Below are 21,783 nucleotides of genomic sequence, written 5' to 3'. Positions count from 1 at the left end.
GATACAACTTTTTTGTCGAGAGAAAAAAGATGCGCCATGAAATTTCCTATGAAGTGATATCTTAAAAAGTTGAATTTTCGAAAACTGATTTTCAAGCCATCAAGGGCCAACTCGAGCGGCCTGAAGCGGCCAGGCAAATTTTATGCGTGGTTATAGAATCCGGAGTCTCAATTGGTGAAGTGTGGGGAGGGGAAATATGGTAGTGGGGATGTGAGAGAAGGAAGGGGAGATAAGGAAATGGGAGTAGGAGAGGAATTATAGGAACTGGGGTGACTAAAGGAGGAAGGGAGGAATATTGTGGACATAAGAGGGAACAGGGGAAGGGAAGAATTTGAAGGAAAGTGATGGGAGGGGATGTATAAAAGGGAGGGGAAGTAATGAAAATCATAGTAGGAGCAAAGAGGAGAAGTCAGATTACTAAGGGTGGGAAATATAGAGGAGGGGAAATAGGTGACAGGTGTGTATATAAATATATCAATACTTAATGTAAACATTGATTAATATTTACAATATTAAACAAAAATTAAAAATTTTAAACAAATTTTTCATGTCTTTTCGAAGTTTGTATAAGAATGTCTATTAATAACAGTTGAAAAATATATTAGTCATATTAACAGGAAATGTTGAAGTCAGCAAATTCAAAAATATAATCAAATATTTCTGCGCGTTTCACTTTTTCGTGTACTGCATAACTCAGATCGGCACTTTTAACCAATTTTAAATAAGTTATAAGGTACTATCTATAAATTATTCATAATTCATTATTTTGATAAAAAATTAATTTTCTTGTTGAAAATTAGACTGCTTTTTTGAAAATCAGTCTTTTAGGGCTAAAAGTTTAACTTTTTTGTCGAAAATTTATCTTTTGCTTAAAAATTAAAGTTTTTAGGTGATTTTTTTCCCTTATTGACTAAAAAAATCTTTCCTGGTTTTTCAACTACTTTGCTGAAAATTTGTCTTCTTGGTTTAAATAATCATCGGTTTTGGCATAAAATTATTCATTTTAAGTTAAAAACGCAAGTGATATCAACTATTATATTTTTTCTGAAAAATTTATCTTTTTTTCTTGAAAATTTAACTATTTGTTTAGAAATGCACTTCGTTAGTTATAAATTAAAATATTTTGTTCAAAATTATTTTCTTTTGTTGTAAAAATCAATTTCAATAACTTAAAATTCAACAATTAAATTTTTTCTGCAAAATTGTTTTCAGTTAAACATTCACTTATTTTTTTAACTGAAAATTTATCTTTGATCATTTTTGGTTGAAAATTCAGGGTTTGAGTTCAATTATTTGGTAGAAAATGAGTGTATTTTGTTGGAAAATTTAACTTCGACGATATAAAAGTAATTTTCTTTTTTGAAAATTAATCCTTTTGGTTTAATTAGTTAACAAATTATTTCTGTGGTTAAAACTTAACTATTTGTTTGAATTTTTATGGACAATTAATTTGTTATTTTACAGTTAATTTGCCCTGAAAATGTAATTATTCCATTTCTGGTGAAAAACAATCTTTTTAAGTTAAGAATTGAACTTTTGGATGAAATTTCGTCTTTACTGGTAGAAAATTACTCTTTTTAGTATTTTGTTGAAAATTCGAGTTTTTTGGCAGACATTTCATATTTTTCGTTCAAAATTGATTTCTTTGGTTGAAAAGTCAACTATTTGGCGAAAAATTTTTGTTTTTCCTAGAAAATTAATTTTTTAACAGAAAATTTAACTATTACATCTCTGGTGAAACTTTATCTCTTTTCGTGGAAAATTCAACTTTTTGGTGGAATTTTGTCTTTTCTGGTAGAAAATTAATCTTCTTAGAAAAAAATTCATTTTTCTAATTGAAAATTAAATTGTTTTGTTGAAAATTTTTTTTCTGTGAAAAATTAATTTATGTAACTAAAAATATACCTGTCCCATTTTTTGTTCATTTATCTTATTTAGTGAAAAATTCACGTATCTTGCTGAAAAATCGACTCTTTTGGCAGTAATTTCATCCTATTAATTTCTATTAATTTCCTTGTTTAGAAGTGCACCTTTTTTGTTAGTAAATTTAACTTTGTTAAAAATTCGTTTCGTTTTATATTTGTATAAAATTCTATTTTTCTACCTAAAATGTAACTATTCTGTTCGTCTTTCCGCCAAGTTGTTTTATGTTCAGAGTTTTTTTGTTACAAATTTTTCTGTGTAAGATCTTCCATTTCTTTCCTCCTTTATAAGTACGTAATTTATAGGCGATCTCTGAGTACTCAAAATTAAAAAATGATCGTTTTTATCAATTGTTTAGAGCATAAATTTTGAAATGAAACGATGCAAAAAATAAATGCAAATTTTCCAGTAAGCTGCTGCAATTGGAATGTTATACCCAATGATTGAGAACTAATTACCGAGAAACGATCAAGTCGCATTAATGTTCAATTCTCTGATTTCAGCTGACAAGTGAATTTCTCACTAACATTACTGTTCATTCGTTTATGAGACTAATGTTCTCTATGAATATTAATTGATAAGAAATTCTGATCAGAATAAATTATTTCTCAATAAGCACTTGCTTTTTGTATTTGCATGTCAATCATATAGTAGGCGAAACACTGGAATGTGTGATTATTTATTGCTACTCTATTAGCTCGAATGCGTTTAAAAAAAATGTTGAGTCAATATTCTCGTTCCTGATAAAAATAAGCATCTATCTGAATTATACTCGTACGAGAAACAAGATGTTTCCATTTCACGGTCGAATTATTGGCTAGCAGATTACAGGTGTAAGGCTTGCGCTACGTGAATCGTGATTGCGGAAGTTATTAAAAAAAATTGTAGCTAAAGCTACTTAGACTACTAGTTAAAAATTTTCTGGGCATTACACTCAGAAATTCTGATTAATTTACTCTGGTTTAAACTGTTCTGGTTATTATTTCTGCTGACAGACTTTGCGCGATGCTTTCAGATCTCTTCAAAAAATAATAACAATGTAAACAATTTAAAAAGTGGATGTTTGAGAGTTTTGACAAAGCAATTTAAGTGCAGATTAGAGAATATAAAAAAAAATGGCTTAACAAAGAGTTCCGAAAAGAGAATGCATGATCAACATGCTACTTCCCTAGACAGTCGCATCTATCTTCATTTATTAATATCAGAACATATTGTCCATAGAGGAGACATTTTATCGAATTGGAATATAGGTAATACATTTAATTTTTGAAAATTTTTGATAAATTATTCCCTCTGGGACAGTCAGTATCATTTCAGAGGGAATGTTCAAACTATCTTGTTGATCTTTCCTGAACATCTTTTGCCAGATAACCATCAAGTAACGAATTCTGGGCTAATTTGCTAGAAAAACTAATTAAAGTAACCAGATGTTTGTAATACTTATGAGCATTAATGGAAAGGGCACATTCAAAATTTTGTTTTGGTCGAAATCACCAGATTTTTTTGGTCGATTTATGGACAACTAACCTCTGCAGTTTTCTGTCGACCTCCGCTAAAACGATAGTAAATTCCGATGCCAGTCGAAATTGACAAGACAATTCCCACAACGACGTAGTCTGTCCATTGTAAAACTGAACTTCCTAGACTCTAAATGTTCAACAAACATAATAAACTCGTGTTAGAATTAGATAGGAATTTGAGAAAACTCTTAAACTTGAGGAAATAAGGAACAAGTCAAAAAACTTCTCAGAAGTGGAAAACAAACAAATTTGGAATTTGAATGTAATTTGCAAAGCAATAAGTTTAGGATTGTAAATATTTTTTTATCTAATGCCAGCGAAACAACACTGGTATTAAAAAAATGGAGAAACATTGTGTTTCTACTATATCCAGACAATTTGATTTGAAAATGATGTTTTGGAATCGGAGCAATTCCTTCATCAGATATCCTTCAACATAACGAAGACCAATAAGTTTGTTGAGAAATCAAAAAACATCAAGTGACAATATAGCTAGTTAGTGAAGCTATTTCTAATTTTTTCTGAATTGACCACCCATTTTACAACATAAGGATTAAGAAGATGATCTAATAACATTTTTTAAATCATTATTGCCCTTTCTATTTCTACAGGTGCCCTTTCTAATTTCTACTATTGCCCTTTCTAATATTTGTTATTGCACTTTCTAATTTCTGATATTGCCCTTTCTAATTTTTACTATTGCTACTTGATGTTTTGTGGCAACTTTTCACCAAGGTTTTTGGTATTTCTGAAACTTTCCTCCATGTTAAAGGCTACATAATGAGGGAATTGTCTGGATATAACAAAAGGTTTGCTTTTTGGTAATACAATTGTATTTGTATTAATATAACAAAAGTAATTAATATTTAACTGTTGTGTTTTTATATAAAGATAATTAGAAACTGAATTTCTTGCACTCACTGTCATTATGAAAGTTGTTCTCTAGTTCTGTTGATGAATCATTCGATGTTCGTTTCCCCTATCTTCGTTAGTGTATCTTATTTTTTTAAATATTTTTTATTCACTTCGACTGGCACTTTTCTGTATCATATTAGAGGTTTACTTTTAAACTAAACCTCGATACGCCGTTTGCAAATGCTACTGCTGGATTCAAGGATGCTAGAAATTTTGCGGAAACTCAAGTATTACGTAATGCGTTGCTCAGCATATTGGGATCTTTATCACGCTATTCTATACATAACATAAAGATTTGTTTTAATCAAAACAAACTTTTCAGTGACTTGTTTGAATCAAATCAATTTTGTTTGAATTAATTTACTTTTTTTGTGACCCTATATTAAAGGAATTTGAGTAAAAAAATTTTGTTTTGTTAGTTTAGGTCTGAAATTTTGCATTGTCCAAAACTGTTTCTATACTGTTAAAAGTGTTTCACATTGATATCTTTTTAAATTTTCTTCAATTTGATTCTCCATGATTGAACCCTTGATTTCCGAATTATTAACTTTGCACCTTAGATAAAATAATTTAATTTTTAAAATAAGAAAATTTTAAAACTATGCTTTTAAGAGTGAATTATTCCTGATTTAAAAATGTTTTAAAATATTAAGCATTTTTAGCTTAATTTGAAAAAATGAAACGAATTTCGAACTGAAAGGCTTATAATTCTGCAAGTTTTAAAATTGTATTTACAGCAATTTCGATTTCCAATACTTTTTTTTTGTCATTTTCAATTTTCTATATAATTCTAAATGAAGTTTTGAAAGAAAATTATTTTAAATTGAAAAGTTAAATATTGGGTTGTTCTAAATTGAAATAGATAAAAATAGAAAAATCAGAAATTGATAACCGAATAAATGAATAATTTCTTAAATTTTCAATAATTACAATTTTTAAATTCTACATTTTGTATTTTTCCCTTTTATAAGTTTTAATTTCTAATATTTTTATATGAGGGTTTATAATTCAAACTTTTCCATTTGGATCTTCGAAAATGTCATTAAGTTTATTTTGTAATCTTGAATAATTTTCTTGATTAATTTCAATATTAAATCACAATTTATTTCTGTATTAACAAAATTAAATTCTAGAATTTTAGAATTTCAGAAGATTTTACTTTAAAACATTCAATTTCATATTGTCAAATTAAAAAATTTAATTAAGCTTTTTATTTTGAATTAAATCTTATTTAAATTGAAAATTTTTCAATTTTCATGTTCAACTGTAAAGCGTATTATTAGAAATTAAACAATTTAAATTTAGTTCGTTTTTAAGTGATTTAATTTTCAGAATTTTAATATGAAATAATTCAATTTTAAAGATTTTGAAATTGCCCTACTTTCGAAATTTTATTGTGATATAATTGAATGTTGATATTCTTCAATTCAAAATATTATTGTTCAATTTAAACGATTTGAATCAGAATTGATCAATTTTTAACTTTTTCTTAATGAAATTTTTAGATTTTGAAAGCTTCTGCTTCAAAAGTTTTCAATTTCAAACAAAAATAAATAAAATTTAAATTTAAATGAAAGTTTAGTTCAGAATTAATACAAGTTCAATTCTTTTTAATTTCATTCAATTAAAAATAGTTCATGTTTAAAAAGGATGGAAACTAGTAATATAAAAAAAATGTATTCAGTAATCAATTTTCAAATTGTTTATATTTTTAATGTGAGGAAATAAAGTTGTTCCCTTGCATTCTCAATGCCTTATCATTAATTTTCAAGTTATTAATTTTGAACATTAGATTCAAGTGATTCAGTTTTAAAAATCGCGATGCACAATGTAAAAATTAAATAATCTTATTTATTTTTATCTATTTAATTTTTATTATTAGTTTCAAGATTCTAACGAAGTATACAATTTTCAAAGTTTCCAGTTGAATTTAACTTGAGTGGTTAATAATATTTCAATCTCTTCCATTTTAATCGCTGGAAACGACTGACTTTTTTCAACGAAAATCTCAATTTTTTGTAAAACAATGAAAAATCATATTTTCTTATAAAATAATAAAAATTACATTTTTATAAAATAATAAAAAATATATCCAACCAGCATCTTAATAATAATATATTTATAATCTTTAAAATTTTGATAATTTCAATCTAAAATTGTAATTTTGATAAATTTGTAATTTCACAAGGTTGCAGTTTTGAATTCAAATATAAAAAATTTCAGAACAATTTTACAATGGAATTGTTAAAAATGGCAAAATTTTTTGATAGTCCTGATAGTCAATCTTTAGTTTAAAGGCTTTATAATTTAAAAAATTAATTAAATTCATGTAGAAGAAATTCAAAATAATAATTTTTTAACTTAGTTTAAAAAACCGTCTGGAATTGAAAGGCTGAAAATTGTGTCGTCTGAAAAATTTGAAAATATTTTATTGGAAAATTACAAGAATGAACTGTTTAAAATTAAAACTAAAAAAATTGTTTTGTTTAAAATAAAAATACACAAAAATGAAAGTATCAACAATTGACACCTCGGTAATTGAGTTTTTTTTTTAAATTTTGTATGGTTACAATTTTACAGTTCAGAATTTTGATATTGGAGACTAATTTTTAGATTTTTTCCTTAAATAAGTTTCATTTTTGCAATCAAAATAAAATAGTTAAATTGTAAAAAGTATAACTAACATTTTGAAAATTATTATTTTCAAATGATTTAAATTTACTTAAAATAATTGAACTTCTAAAGGGTTTCACTATAAAAAAGTTTTAATCTCGCAATTCTTGGCGAATACAAATTTTTCTGTTTTAAATAATCTTCCTATTTTTTTAAATGTTTTCTATTTTAAATTGTGTTTTATTTCGAGCATTTTTTACAATTATTAAATTTTAAGAAGCTCATAACTGAAAATTTTTCCGTTCTGAATTGTAAAAGAAAAATCAATTTATTTTTTGATTTAAAAAAAATTGTCGAGCCAATCCTAACGTTAAGTTATAATTTTGTAATGTTATTACAATTAAAAAAATCAATTATTTTTAATTATTTTGAAAATTGTTTACGTTGGTACAACTGGGAAACTTACCTTAAATTGAGCGACTATTCATAATTTGCTTGTAGTATTTTATGTCTTTAGTGCTTATCGTTTGCTGGCCTGCTGTTGATACTGTAGTGATAATTTATAAAGTTTTGATTAGACCTCGATACTGAAATTTAGGCCTCGCAGTATTTCCCCTACACCTGTCTTTTTGCCTTTTTCTCCCTTTTCAACTGTTTCGTTAAAAATTCAACTATTTTGGTAAAAAGTATTAGTTATTTAGTTGAAAATGAGCTTTTTGGTAAAAATTATATTATGAGTTTCTAAATCGAATTATTTTGTAAAAAAGTATTCTTTCTGGCTTGACAATATTTATAATTTTTCATTCTAACTTCATTCATTTTGTTTAAAATTAGTCTTTTTTTAGAAAATTAATCTTTTTGATTAAAAATTAAAATATTTTCGAAAAGTTTAACCACTGGGTTAAAAATTAACTTGAAAAATTATTTAAATGAAAATCAAAATATTAATTTTTAAATTAATCTTTTTGGTTAAAGATTTGTATTTTCAGTTGCAAACTTAACTCTTCTGTTGAAAATTATTTTTTTTATAAATAAGTTTTTATTCGAAAATTTAACTATTCCTCTTCTGCTGGAAAATTTAACTTTTTTGGTTGAAATTAGTTTTTCTTCTAGGTGAAAATTAATTGTTTGAACTAAAAATTCATTTAATACATTTTTTGTTAAAAATTGATATTTTTCAGTTGAAAACTTAACTAATAATTTTTTTTATTTATTTTTTCTGGTTGACGATTTATCTTTTTAGTTAAAAATTTAACTTTTTTGTTGAAAATTCTTTCATTCTTTTTATAAATTATTTGTTTTAAATAAAAATGTATTGATTACATTTTCGGTTGAAACCTGATGTTCTTTAGTTTAAAATTCAAATAATAATTTTTTAATTAATTTTCTTGGTTGAAGATTTATCTTTCTAGTTAAAAATTTAACTTTTGGTTGAAAATTCTTTTTTGTCATAAATTAATTTTTTAAACAAAAATTTAATTATTCCGTTTTCGGTTGAAAACATATTTTTTAGTTGGGAATTCAACAATTCGATTTTAAGAATTATGTATTTGTTGCAAAGTTGTTATTTTTAGGAGAAAATTAATCTTCTTGGTTGAAAATTGAATTGTTTTGTTGAAAATTAACTTCTTATTTTTTGTGAAAATTAATCGCTTTAATTAAAAATTTATTTATTTCATTTTTGGTTGAACGTTGACATTTTGTAATTGAAAATTCATTGTTTTTTTGTCAAGTAATTTTTTAAACGAAAATTTAACTATTCCACTTTTAGCTGGAAATTGATCCTTTTTAGTTGAATATTTAACTATTTTATTAAAAATCATGTGTTTCGTTGCAAAATTGTTTTTAATTTTTGGTAGCAAATTAATCTTCATGGATGAAAATTTCACTTTTTTGTTGAAAATTAGTTTTTCCTTTTGGTGAAAATTAATTGTATTAACTAAAATCTTATTTATTACATTTTTGGTTGAAAATTGATATTTTCTAGTTGAAAATTCCACTAATAATTTTTTAATTAATTTTTTTGATTGAAGATTTATATTTTTGGTTAAAAATTTAACTTTTTGGTTGAAAATTGATCTTTTTAGTTGAATATTTAACTATTTTATTAAAAAATCTTTTTTTTTGTTTCAAAGGTGTTATTTTTGGTAGAAAATTAATCTTTTTGGATAAAAAATTAACTAATTTTTAAAAAATGAATTGATTTTTTATTGTTATGAATGATTTTTTTTTACTAATAATTTCAAAATTCCATTTTTACTTGAAATGGCATAGAAATTTTTTTTTTTTCTTTAAACATTTTTATTAGATTTTTATTATTGACGTGTGCGACTAATTTCAATTTATAATGTGGAAAAATTAGAGCTACTAAACTGGTAACATAAACACGAGAAAGTAAATTGTGAATTGTTTCAAAATGGACTCGTGACCATGTCGTCTTGCTAACTGTTCGTACATGTTGCCAGTTTATGACAATTGCTTCCTTTTGCACGAAGAAAATATTGACCGTAAACTAAGAATGCAAGATTCTGAACTGTAAGAACTTAAAAAATAAATTTTAAAAAAATTAAAAAATAAAAATAAAAATTAATTTTTGATTGCAATTATGTATGTTTTTTAGTTAAAAGTTCATGTATTTCGTTAAAAAAAATTCACTTTGGTATAAAACTTAAATAACTTGTTAAAAACCGTGTTTTTTTCGTGGAAAATATATTTTTTAAAGAAATATTAAATTATTTCAGTTAAAGATTAATTATTTTAGTTGAAACTTCCTGTCTTTGATTTAAAAAAAAATTAAATATTTAATCTTTTGTTGAAAACTTATATTTTTTAGTAGATAATACCATGTTAACCACAGTTTTTACAATTGTAGAAAATTTGTCTTTAATTTTAGAAAATTAATCTCCTTGAATTGTTAACTATTTTTTTAGTTGATAATTCTATTATTTGTTTGAAAATTAAACTTTTTTAGTTGAAAATTCTACTATTGGGTTGAAAACTAAGGCATTTTGTAAAAAATATGGATTATTTTGTCAAAACTTATTCTTTTTGTTTTAAAATTATTATTATTGTTTTAATTCTTCAGGTGAAAATTTAAATATTTGGAAAAAATAATTATTTGTCCAAAATTGATCTTTCCTGGTATAAAATTAATCTACTTGGTAGAAAATTTATTTTGTAATTTTTTTGGTTGAAAACTTTCCTTCTTCGGCGGTAATTTTTTTTTTAATGTATCTATTTTTTCGAAAATTCGTAATTTTTTGTTAAATTTGACTGTTTCTGTTTAAAATTCCAATATTTTTTGTTTAAAATAGCAAATATTGCATTCTGGTTAAAAATTCATCTCTTTAGTGAAAAATGGGACTATTTCTTGAAATTTATTTTTCTTTGTTGTAAAAAATTAACTTCTTACCTGGAAATTTAACTATTCAATTTTTTATGGAAAGTACAGCTTCTTTAGTTGAAAATTTAAAATCATTAATTTAAAATTCAATTTTTTGGTTGAAAATTCGTCTATTTTGGTAGCGAAAAAATTTCCTTAGTTGCAAACTCAACCCATTGTAATCCGAAATAATTCGATATAATCCACGTCCACAGGATCGCATTTTTACGAGTTGCCCCCCCCCCCCCCCTCAATCCTTATATCCTTATCGAGTTCATCTACTCTCAGAATCTTGATTGCTCACCTCATACTTAAAATTCCACAAAACCTCATTAAACTCACTTGACGTCGTTTAATTTTTTTAATGAACTTTTTTAACGATCAGATTTTATCTGAAATTTCTGAAACAAGGCATCGTTCATTATAATCCTTTAAAATCCATGGAAATATCTTAATATCTTTTAAATTTGGTCAAAATTTATAAAATCAGAATGATAGATCCACAGTATGGCGGACAAAAAAATTTTAAAAATAAGTCCCATGGCTTCAAAATGTGCTCAGGAAATATTTTGGGTTATTTATTACGAATCTGATGCCAAAATTTCCAAAATTCAAAATAACGGACCGAATGTGACGGCCAAAAACTTTTTTAAATTGGTCTTGTGATTTAAAAATGGGACCTTATGGATTTTTTTGGTCGCTGATCACAAATATGCAGACAAAGTTGTAAAATTTATAATGTTGGATCCAATATGGCGAAAAAAAATTAAAAAATTGATCCTGTTAAATTTTGAATTTTGACTTTAGATTCGCAATCAGCGGCTCAAGAAATCCATAAAGACAAATTTTTAAACAACTGGACTAAATTTGTCATTTTTTGGACACCATATTCTGTAATTTTGAATGTGAGAATTTTGACTTTAAATTGTCAATCAGCTACCCATAAAACCCCAAAAAGCTATTTTGAAGCGATTAGACTTTTTTCATTTTTGTCCGAAATATTTCATCTGCATTTTTAATTTTTTAATTTAGACTTCAGGTTCGTAATTAGGGGCCCAAAAAAGTCCTGAAAACCCATTTGAAAGCCACTGGACACAATTTTTTATTATTCGGCTTCCATTTTCTGTCCGTTAGAATCTTAACTTTAGATTCGTAATCAGCGACCCACAAAACTCTCAAAACCCCATTTTAAAGCTAGGGAATTAAAAAAAATTGTCTGCCATATTGCATCCGACATTTTGAATTCGGAAATTTTGACTTCAGATTCGTAATCCGCGACCTAAAAAACTCCCGTGAACCCATTTTAAAGCTTCATATTTGGAATCAGCGACCTACAAAATTTCCGGAAATCCCTAAACAAAATTTAAAAATAGCTTTAAATCCTGGAAAATCCGTAAACTATTGTGAAAATTTACAAAATGCCTTGAAATCTTTTAAATCCTTTTGAAATTCATTAAAATCTTCATAATCCGTGGAAATCTTTCCAAATTTCTTAACATCTCATAAAAATTCTTTTCGAAACAAGTGAAATCCTTAAAATCTTTTTATTCCGTGGAAATCCCTTAAAATCTCTCAAAATCGGTTGAAATCCTTGAAATTCCTTGAAATATTGTAAAACTTTACAAGATGATTTGAAAATTTTTAAATCCCTTTAAAATCAAGTGAAATCTTTAAAAGTCATCGTAATCATTTCGACGATCTTGAAATCCCGTTCAAATTAATCAAAATATTTTTAATCCGTTGAAATCTTCTGAAATCTTATGAAATCCCTTATTACAATATATATCAAAATCCTTTTCAAACCATTATAATTCCTCTTAATCCTTTATAATCCTTGATAATATCGGGAAATTCTCTTTCTAAATCTTATGAATTCCTCTGAATTCCGTAGATATACGTGGAAATCTTTTGAAATCTCTAGAGACCCTTTGAATTCTCGTGAAATAATAGAAACCCCTTAAAATCTCTTAAAGTATATTAAAATTCATTAAAATCCTAAGACATCTTTGAAAATCTTTTGAAATATCAAATCACTTCAAATTTTTAAAATCTTATCAAAATACCATGATATACTTCAAAATTCGTGAAAATACTTTAGTATCACCTGAAATCCCCTGACGTCCTTTGAAATCACGTGTTATTTTTATATCTTTAAAAATCTCCTGAAACTTGTTGAAAACAGTTCTCGAAATCCTTTAACATCCTTTATAATATTTGAAAATCCTTAGAAATTCCGTTAAATATTTTAAAATTGGTTGAAACCCTTCGACAGCCTCCGCTGTCTTTTAAAATATTTGTAATCCTAAAAATCTCTAGAAATTTAATTTCACTCCGTAAATTCTCTTTAAATCCGGTAAAACCCCTTAAAAATTTAGATTTTCTCTGAAATTGTACGAAGGGATTTCTTGAAATCCTTGAAATAGTTTTAAATCTGTAAAACTTTCTCTAATCTCATTAAAATCTTTTGATATCCTTTAGAATTTGCGAAAACACTTTCGTATCATCTGAAATACTCTGAAATCCTTTGAAATCCCTTGACTTATTTTGAAACATTAAGAAATCTCTTAGAATCCCTTGAAATCTTTTCTTATTCCTTTAAATTCCTCAAAATCCGTCAACATTCTTCGCTGTCTTTTGAAATTCTTTGAAATCCCGTGAAACCTCTACAACTATAATTGAAATCCCTTAAAATCTGTTAAAATGTCTTAAAAATTGAGATTCTGTTTGAAATTGTACCGAAGAATTTCTTGAAACTCTTGAAATTTTTTGAAATCCTTAGAAATCCCGTAACACATTTTGAAACATTCCGAAATGGCCTAAAATTCCTTATAATCTTCGAAAATCGTTCTTAAAATCTTCTAATGCCTTAAAATTTTGTAATATGTCTTTTAAAAAATGAAATTCTCTGTGAAATACTTTGAAATCCTGTCAAATCTCTTGACTTATTGCGAAACGTTCAAAAATCTCTGAGAATCCCTTAAAATCCAAGGAAATATTTTCTTATTCCTCTAAATTTCACAAAATCCGTCTAAATCCTTGGCTGTCTTTTGAAATCCTTTGAAATCCCGTGAAATCTCTAAAAATTAAATTAAAATCTTGAAATCCCTTAAAATCTGCTAAAATGTCTTAAAAAATTGAAAATTGAAAAAGATATTTTTTGAAACTTTTGAAATTATCTGGAATTTTTTGAAATCCTTTCAAATCCCGTAACTTATTTGGTAACATTCCGAAATATCTTTAAATCTTTTATAAATCTTTGGAAATCGTTTTCAATGCCTCAAATTCCGTCAAAATCCTTTACTAGCTTGTAAAGTCCTTTGTAATCCCTTAAAAATCTCTAGAAATCTAATTGAATTCCTTGAAATCCATTAGAATCTGGTAAAATCTAAAAAAAGAGATTTTCTCTGGAATTGATCTAAGGAATTTCTTGAAACTTTTGAAATTGTTTGAAAGCCTTTAAAATCCCGTGATTTATTTTCAAACGTTCAAAAATCCTGTGAAATGTTATGAAATCTCTAAAACTGTAATAAAAATCTTAAAATCCTTTGAAATGTAGTACAATTTTTTTATAAATGACATACTCTCTGAAAATTTACTAAAGTATTATATGAAACTCTTGAAATCTTTAGAAATACTTTGAAATCTCGTGAATACTTTTTAAAATATTTCAGAATATCTTAAAATCCCTTGTAATTATTCTGAAATCGTTTTCAATCTCTCAAAAGCCATCAAAATCCTTTACTATCTTGTAAAATCCTTTGTGATCCCTTTAAAATCTCTAAAAATCCAATGGGATTCCTTGAAATCCAATACAAACTGTTCAAATCTTTTAAAATCCAGTAAAATTTTTCGAAATCTGATTTAATTTCTTGAAATCCCTTAAAATCTGGTAAAATCGCTTTTGAAAAATTTAGATTCTTTCGGAAATTTTACTAAGAAATTGCTTGAAACTTTTGAAATTTTATAAAATCTTTTGAAGTCCTTTGAAATCCCTTGACTTATTTTGAAACCTTTCGAAATGTCTAGAAATCCCTGAAATCCTAGGAAGTCTTTACTTATTCCTTAAAATTACTCAAAATCCGTCAAAATCTTTCGTTGCCTTTTAAAACCTTTTAAAATCTTTTAAAATCTTGTTAAAAATCTTGAAATTCACTTAAAATCTAGTAAAATGTCTGAAAAATGAAAATTTTCTCTGAAATTGTACTGAGGAAGTTCTTGAAACTCTTGAAATCTTTTTAAATCCTGTGACTTACTTTGAAATATTCTGAAATATCATAAAATCCCTTATATGTTTTAAAAAATCGTTCTCAGTACCTTAGAATTCATCGAAATCCTTCGCTTTTTTTAAATTACTTGAAATCCTGCAAAATCTCTAAAAATGTAATTGAATTTTTTCGAATCTCTTAAAATCTGGTAAAATCCCATGAAAAGAATGAGATTCTTTGGAAATTGCATTAAGAAATTTTCTGAAACTCTTAAAATTATCTGAAATTTTTCGAAATCCTTTGAAATACTTTGAAATCCCGTACCATATTTTGTAACATTCCGAAGTCCCTCAAAATCGCTTAAAAACCTCAGAAATCATTCTCAATACCTAAAATTCCATCAAAATCCTTCGCTGTCAATTGAAATTCTTTGAAATCTCGTAAAAACCTCTAGAAATATGAATTCCTTGAAATGCCTTTAAATCTCGTAAAATCTCATAAAAAAACTGAGATTCTTGATGAGATTGTTTTAAGAATTTCTTCCAACTCTTGAAATATTTTTAAATCTGTGAAACCCCTAGAAGTTCTTTGAAATCGCTTAAATACCCTAAAACTTCTATTATCCTTTGAAATCCTTCAACATTTTTTTGTATTTCGTTTACAGAAAAAAAAGTTATTTAATACCTAGAGTACAAAATATAAAATCTTAAGCACGGAGCTGGAGGGGGTTTATAAAAATTATTGACTCGTTAAAATTAGGGGGGGGGGAGAGGAAGCGGGTCTGAAATTTCAAAAATCACCTTGATCTAATTAATAGATGTTCCCCAAATTTTTTTAACGTTAAGAAATAAAAATAATTATCTATACTTCATGTAACTTCTTGTTGCAATTATTAACGAGCATTAATGACCTCAATGTCAAAGCACAGATGAAGCGAGAGATGAAAAGGGATTTTGTAGCAATCCCACTTTGTCGACCAGTTGCTAATGATGTGATGACCGGGACCAATCGGAGGGGAACGGCTAGTAGATTGTAGAACAAGAAAAAGAAGATTGTTCCTTGGGGGGGGGGGGGGGGGGGGGGGGGGGGCTCGTAAGTGGTGAATTCCCGTCATTACGATAACTACCGGTTAACTTGCTGAACTTGGATCAGCAATCATTGACCCGACCCATGCGGCCAATCCAATTTTTTCCAATTGCTGACATTCGGGTTCAAGTAAAGGAGGATCTTATTATTATTTTTTATCTTTTTTTGTTAATAAGCGTCCGCATTTCATAGTTTAAAATACCTCGAATTTCGGAATGCAAACCTTTTTTTGCCCCCCCCCCTCTTCCAAGTAAATTTTAAATAAAAATATTTTTTTAGAAACAAAATAGAATCAGTTTTAGCGATGTGTTACAAATAACAACTACAAAGAGAAGTTTTCATCTATAAACCTGAAATAAAGACATTTTCAGTTAGAAGACTTAATTTTAAAATGAAAAAAAACTATTTTTGAAACAGAGTGGTAAATCTAAGAATAAAAAATGAATTTTTAAGAAATTAGTTCAGCTTTTAACAACGCAGATGAACTTACAATGTATAGCTCAATTTCATAGTAATAGTGTAATTCTGAATAAACAAAATTTATTGATTTTTCAATTTTTTATATAAATAAACCAAGAAAATAAATGTTTAAAACAGAAAAATGATAAACGACTAACAAAGAGAATGAATTATTAAGAATACAGTTTAACTTTCAGATAATCAGTTCATTTAAAAAAATTAATTTTCCAAGAAAATCAAGTTTCAATAAAGAAGTTATATTTTCAACCAAAAATGTACAGTTTTTAAAGAAAAATGTAGAGGTTAAACTTTAATCTAAAAAAAAATCAATTTTGTATCGTAAGTGCTCTAATTTTTAGCTAAAAATAATCGAACTTTGAATAAAATTTTTTTATTTTTCAGCTAAAGACATAATTCCTCAAATAAAAACAAAATTACATTTTTAACAAAGTGCTCTAACTTCAAGGCCAGTAACTGAATTAACAGAATGTCCAATAATTTAATTTTCGATTAAAAACGATGAATTTTCAATTCAGAAGATATATTTTTTTAATAAAAAATACGAATTTTCGTAAGAATGCTTGAATTTTTAGTCAAATATTTGAACTTTGAACGTGATATTTATTTTTTTAAATATTTTTTTGCACTGTATTAAGACCATTTTATTTTATGTTTCAGGTGAGTTGACTGTATATGAAATTATTTCGTTGCATGGCGATTTTAAGTAAGTACAACAAGTTAAAGAAACTGACAAGACAAAATTAATTTTTAACAAAGTAGTTGGATACCCAACTAAAAAATATTAATTTTCAACTAAATAGTTGTATTTTTACCAAGAAACTAAAAAAATGGAACTTCTACTAAAGCTAATAATTTTTTTAACTAAAAGGTGAAATTTGAATTTTTTAATAAAAGACATAAATTTTTAACCAAAAATACAATAGTTAATTTTTGAGTTAAAAAATAAGTCTTTGAAAAACGAACAATCAACGTAATAGTTAAATCTTTAAACAAAGGGATGAACATTTAACCAAAAAAATCAATTTTATGCAAATTAGTTTAACTTTTAAATAAGTAGTTAAATTTGCAACAGTTAGTTAGATTTTGAAAAACAACAAAAATTAATTGTAAGCGACAATTTCAATATACTTAATATTCAAATCAAAAAAGATTTTAATTGTTTAAACGTAAAACTGATTTCAACCGGAAAAAGACTAATTTTTAACAAAATAGCTGAAAAAAAGGAAAAAAAAGGGTAATTTTCTACTTTTTTTATTTATTCGAAAACATGCTTGAAAATCCGGTTTTGAATCGTCTATAAATGTTCAACCAGAAATTAAAAAAGCTAAATCTTAAATAAACAAAATTAGTTTTCAATACAAAAAAGAACTAATTTTCCACAAAATAGTTCAAATTTCTACGAAACTGGTGAACGTATAACTCAAATGATGAGCCTTTAAATAAAAATAAATAATGAAGAAAGTAGTTAAAAAATAGTCGTTTTTTATCAAACCAGTTGAACTTTCAATCTAACCTAGTTGAATTCAAAAACAAAAATTGCGCAAGAAAGATTAATTTTCTACAAAAAAAAGATCTTTTAACATGAAAAAATCTATTTCTAACTAAAAAAAGAATAGTTAAATTTGCAATAAACAAAATTACTTTTCGACTATAAGCAAAGGTAATAACATTTATTTAAATTAAATTTTTTATTAAAGATATCAATTTTCAAGAAAAATAGTGAATCTTCAAAAAAAAATACAACCAAGTAGCTCAACCAGTTAATAACATTTTTAATAAGAAAAGATGAGTTAAAAAAGGGAATTTTAACTAAAAAAGATCTCATTTCGAATGCAAATGCAGTTAATATTTCAAATACAAAAGTTAAATTGTAAACCATAAAAAAATTAAGTTTCAAGAAAAAATTAATTTTAAACAAAATAGTTCAATTCTAAACCAAACGGATAAATAAATAAATAAATCTAATAATGAACAAAATGGTTTAATTTTCAACCATGTAGATGCATTTTCTATTAAAGTGAAAAACCATGAGCAACAAATATTTAATTTATAAAAATGCAGTTAAACTTTCAATTAGGTAGTTTAATTTTTTAAAATGAATTTTTCGCTAATAAAGTTAATTTTCTACCAAAAACGTGAAATTTTAAAAAACTGCATGCATTTTCCAACAAAACGATGAAATTTCCTCAAAAAAATGTTTTTTAACCAAACAGATAAATTTCCAATATAAATAATGAATCATTAACTAAAATAGTAAATTTTTATTAAAGCAGTTCTTGAATTAAAAAAGAATCAATTTTCTGCCAAAAATAATTAATTTATACTTAAAATACTAAATTTCAACGTTATATACTACATTTTTAACCGAAAAGGAATAGTTGAATTTTCAATTAACAAAATTATTTTGCAACCCAAAACAAAAAAATTTCATTCTGAACTTAAGAGATGAATTTCTAATTAAAATGTTTAATCCTTAGACAAAATGAATTTATATCAAATTAGGTCAGCCGTACTCCAATGTTTTCTATAAAAAGATGAATTTACGACCAAAAATGTAATAATTTATATTTATCTCCCAAAGATTATTTTCGAACAATCAAGCTAAATTTCCAACAGAATACATGAAGTTTCAAACAAATAGTTGAAATTTTAACCTGAAAAAGAGAAAATTTAAACTAAAAATGTGATGAATAAATTTTCATTAAAAAATAAATAAATAAAAAAGACATCGAATTTTCAGTAAAGTGGTTACAATATTAACCACAGGTAATTAGTTGAATTTTAAAATATGTATTCGTAGATATTTTAGGCCAAAAATATTTTTAATTTAAAGGATTCGTATCCCCTCAATTCCCCAGTCCTTAATTTCGCTCACTGCCCCTCCCCTCATTTCCCCCTTCTTGCAATCCCCTCATTTCCCCTTCTTTCCCTCCCCATTCACAATCAATTCCCCTACTCCACCTCCCATAATTTCCCCTCAATTTCCCTACAAATTGATATAATGAGTAACGTCCACTGACCGAATCAGTAATTAACTAAGTCACTAATTAAATCAATCATTTTGATCAATCTATACTGCAACTTTTAAGTGTTAATCAGTCATTCATGGTTGATTTAAATTAATTAACTAAATGTTGGAAGTTTATTAGGACACTTAATCTAAAAATAATTTTACTTTTTTAGAATAGCAGACCAATCAGTTTAATTCATTGAATCCAAATAAGTCACTTTGATTGAGTGATTGAGCGACTTTACGTTATGATATGGCTCTAACTATTATCCGATATGCTTGTCCTTCCACGTGGTTAATTTGTAACCTAAAAGGAAAAAAATCGATAATGCAAGTTGAGATTCGGAATTCTTGTTTTTCAACACCCTTAATGCCATTACAGTCCAACTCCGAGTTAAGGCTCCTCACCATATGTCATTCCTTGAACAGCTGACCTTGTGTGGCCTTGAAATGACCTTGGGATCTAAATAATGTTCTTGGGGCGTTCCTAGGACGTCCTATGCCAGCCCAATCAAAGTCTCTAAGACGTCTAATGTCCTTCAGATGACCTAAAGACGTCTTAAGGAGATAGGACGTTCTCGGAACATCTTTCTTACTTATACTAGACGTCGTAAGAACATCCCTAGGATGTCTAAAAACATGTTCCAAAAGACATCTTGAGGATTTCCCAAAGATGTCTCTAGGACGTCCTTAAATTTCGGGCCTGCTTGGAAGTGTTTCATTATCATTAAGCGTCTTCTTGCCCAAACTATAAATTTTTTGGTTATGGCGATATTTCCTGCTTTAACTATTAAAACATAAATTCAAATAAATTCCCTACAGTTGTTCTTAGTGCAAACCTGAGTACAAATTCCGCAGTACTCTATTCCTTGTATACGATAGCTTTCAAGGATTATTTAGAACCTATTTACAAAAGGAAAGACCAGGAATTGTCGAAAACAAGAGCTACGCTTTTTGAAAAAATAATTGTCATCATGATCGGTCCCGAAAACGGTTCTAGGACATCCTTAATTATTTCGCTCACTGGAAAAGTTGAATTAGTCTTTAACGAGGGGAAATTCGATTGTATTTACTCCCGAGCCAGATGTCTCGTTTCCCCCACTGCGCCTCCTCGCTCAGCACGGAAAACTTCCGTCTCACTCTTACAGCTGAGGGAGGAGGCGTAGTGGGGGGAACCAGAACATCTGGCTCGGGAGTAAATACGACAAAATTTCTCCTCGCTGATGAGGCCTTGGTTTGCATGGTTTAATGTTCCTCCTTTCCCCCAAAGTTAGTTATGGCATACCTTGTAGACATGCAGGTCGTACATTGTACAACACGAAAAAGAATGACTTGTATTTTTCTGGTAAAGCCACCTTGGCTATTGGATTCTCAGAGCGATAAGATGCCCACGCACACTGTTTTCTCATTCGTGTTCCACTTTATTTCCAAAGGAATCTCTTGATTTTAATCGGATCACTAAATCCTTCTGGTGGGAGCAGACTTTGAGAATAAGTCCATTGAGTTTAGCGGGAAGACTGAGGCTGTAATTTAATCCGGGAAGAGGATCAGCGTCGTCTTTCTACCTAATGGTTTTGTATTTTTTACATTATTCATGAATTTTGTGTTTTGGAATTTTCACAGCCTTATTGACAGAAAAATCTTGATGAACTAAAATTTTTCTATTCACGTTAAGTATTTTCGATTTTTTTAGTTTTTGTTTGGCAGCCTTTTTTTGGGTCGTAAATTTGGTGTCAGATTTACTAAATAACGTCAGGTGTTTCAGAAAATTAACATCTTTGATCATTTTTTTAAAACAAGATAGGATGTGAATTTCAAATTCTAGAAGTTTCTCGTAGAGTTCAAATTGAAGGTGGAACCTGTCTTGGACTCATTTCCAAAATTCAGAATAGTTTCAATAGTGAAATAAAATTTTGAAAATAGCATCATGAAACTTTTTGAATATTAAATTGAAGGGTCAACTGTTTTTGAAAATTCCTTGGAATCTTTTAAAACACCTTAAAACATATTCCAAATTCCTTTAAAATTTATTAAATTTTTTAAAACCTCTAAAATCACGCAAAATTCATTTAAATCTGATAAAGCTTCTGGAAATCTCTTGACACCTTTTCAAGTTTTCTAAAATCTTTTAAATCTCTTGTAATCTTTGAAATCCGTTCTAATCCTTGAAAGTCCCTTCACATTTAATTTATTTTCTAAAGTTTTCTTTAAATCCATTAAAATTCCTTGGAAAATTTTAAAAATCATTGACTTTTTAGATGCTTTTTAAAAATCCCCTGAAGTTTCAGGAAATACTAAGAAATTTTCCGAAGACCCTTAACAATTTAAAATTTTTTTTATATTCCCTAAAATCTGATCGAGCGCTTCAACCCCCATTTGGCAACTTTCAAAATTAGCTTTCAAATCCTATGGATTGTTTAAAATCTATTGGAATCCACTGAAATCCCTCAAAACCTTTCAAATTAGTTTAAATCGCTTGAAATTGATAGAAATTCCTAATCAATTTACAGCATGTATAAATTTCTTTTGAAATCTTATGAATCCCTTAAAAGTTGAAAAACACCTAGGACTCTTTGAAATCTGTGAAAATCCACTGAAATCCCTAAAAACGCTTCAATTTTCTGAAATCCCTTGAAATCTATAGGAATT

General features: G+C 26.9%; 2 protein-coding genes across 6 annotated transcripts in view; one reads left to right on the top strand and one right to left on the bottom strand.

Moving 5' to 3' along the window:
• Nucleotides 1–4,521, bottom strand: part of LOC117168127 (putative sodium-dependent multivitamin transporter) — a 97,466-nt gene extending 92,945 nt beyond the window's left edge. For both annotated transcript variants that reach the window (XM_033353539.1, XM_033353538.1), the window contains exons 1-2: nt 4,365–4,521; nt 3,451–3,570 (exon numbers count right to left, since the gene is read on the bottom strand). In XM_033353539.1, coding sequence (XP_033209430.1) covers nt 3,451–3,570; nt 4,365–4,370 — 126 coding nt within the window. In that variant the 5' untranslated portion in view covers nt 4,371–4,521. The remainder of the gene's footprint in view (nt 1–3,450; nt 3,571–4,364) is intronic.
• LOC117168125 (tensin-3) overlaps nt 1–21,783 on the top strand; it is a 639,780-nt gene that overhangs the window by 174,555 nt on the left and 443,442 nt on the right. The gene's annotated exons all lie outside the window — the stretch shown is intronic.

The sequence above is a fragment of the Belonocnema kinseyi genome, chromosome 2, assembly GCF_010883055.1.
Source record: "Belonocnema kinseyi isolate 2016_QV_RU_SX_M_011 chromosome 2, B_treatae_v1, whole genome shotgun sequence".
Lineage (NCBI taxonomy): Eukaryota > Metazoa > Arthropoda > Insecta > Hymenoptera > Cynipidae > Belonocnema > Belonocnema kinseyi.
This window is presented reverse-complemented; position numbering and strand designations above follow the sequence as displayed.